The following is a 1,248-nucleotide window of genomic DNA, read 5'->3' as shown; positions in this document are numbered from 1 at the left end:
GGGGGGGGGGGGGTATACCTGGGACGGAGCTCTGAGCGATGATCACCTCAGAAGGTAAAACCAGGCTGGACAACTTCTGCACCTCTGGACAGAAAAAGACTTATTTTATTAAAACAATAAATTAAAACATTTTAATGAGTTCAGATTAATTACTAACATTAGAGTCAGGAATTATTTTAATTTAATTTAATTTAATTTAATTTAATTTAATTTAATTTAATTTAATTTAATTTAATTTAATTTAATTTAATTTAATTTAATCTGCCTGCACTCAGACCTGCTCCTCCTGAAGGCCCTGAAACACTCAGAGAAAAAACTAAAACTGGATCTAAAACCGAGCCTGGATCCGAACCTCTCAGTCCGGACCGTGAGATCCGCGGAGATGATCCGAGTCAAAAACCACAGAAGAAAAGGAAGAAGAAGAAGAAGAGGAAGAAGAAAATGAAGAGGAGCTCAGACTCGCCGCAGACAGAAAAACTTAAATAAAAACCAGAAATAAAATAAAAAATTAAACCTGCAGCTTCAGCTGCTTCTCTGAAATCATCTCGAACGAATTTCAGCAAAAACTCAAACGAACTGAAATTAAAAATGAAGTTTAATTGAAATTAAAGATTTGTTCTTTTTCTCCCGGAGGAGAAACGATCAACAGGTCACCTATTAACCGGTTAGTTGAATCATTTTACAGATTAAAACTGGAGTTTAATTTAATTTATTACTAATTAAAAACTCAATCAATCGGTTTAAAACTTTAAAAATTAAATCCAAAATGATGAAAAAAGATTATTTTTTCTGACTGATCGAATTAAGTTTAAATTATTTTTTATTTCGTTGATAAAAACATTTTAAAATTAGCAGCAGATAAATTAAACAATTATTTTATCTTTTTTAATGAAATAAAATTAAAAAAACTCTTTATTTTAGATTAAATCTGAGCTTTTTATTTTCATTATTTTAAGAAATAAACATTTCTTTTCTTTTTAAAATTGCAGAAAACCAGAACCTGAAAGTTCTGCCTGACCCGGTTCTGACCCGGTTCGGTCACTGACCTCCGGAGAAGGACTGCGCCAGCACCTCGGCGGTGAAGGCGGTCTTCGGGCTCGCGCTGGGGGCCGTGCGCTCCTCGTGCGGCAGGTGATGCTGCTCCCCCAGCACGTGCCTCCAGCGGCCGTACAGGAAGCTGTGCAGGATGTCGGAGGTGATGATGTCCGCGAGGCAGAGCGGCGGCGGCGGCGGCGGCTGCGGCTTGAA

At 37.5% G+C, this 1,248-nt stretch overlaps 1 protein-coding gene across 1 annotated transcript in view; it reads right to left on the bottom strand.

Moving 5' to 3' along the window:
• The window catches only part of prdm12b (PR domain containing 12b), a 9,919-nt gene that overhangs the window by 4,719 nt on the left and 3,952 nt on the right, over positions 1–1,248 (bottom strand). The window contains exons 4-5 of the mRNA XM_017425712.1: positions 1,047–1,242; positions 19–84 (exon numbers count right to left, since the gene is read on the bottom strand). Coding sequence (XP_017281201.1) covers positions 19–84; positions 1,047–1,242 — 262 coding nt within the window. The remainder of the gene's footprint in view (positions 1–18; positions 85–1,046; positions 1,243–1,248) is intronic.

This window comes from Kryptolebias marmoratus, linkage group LG1 (assembly GCF_001649575.2).
Source record: "Kryptolebias marmoratus isolate JLee-2015 linkage group LG1, ASM164957v2, whole genome shotgun sequence".
NCBI lineage: Eukaryota > Metazoa > Chordata > Actinopteri > Cyprinodontiformes > Rivulidae > Kryptolebias > Kryptolebias marmoratus.
This window is presented reverse-complemented; position numbering and strand designations above follow the sequence as displayed.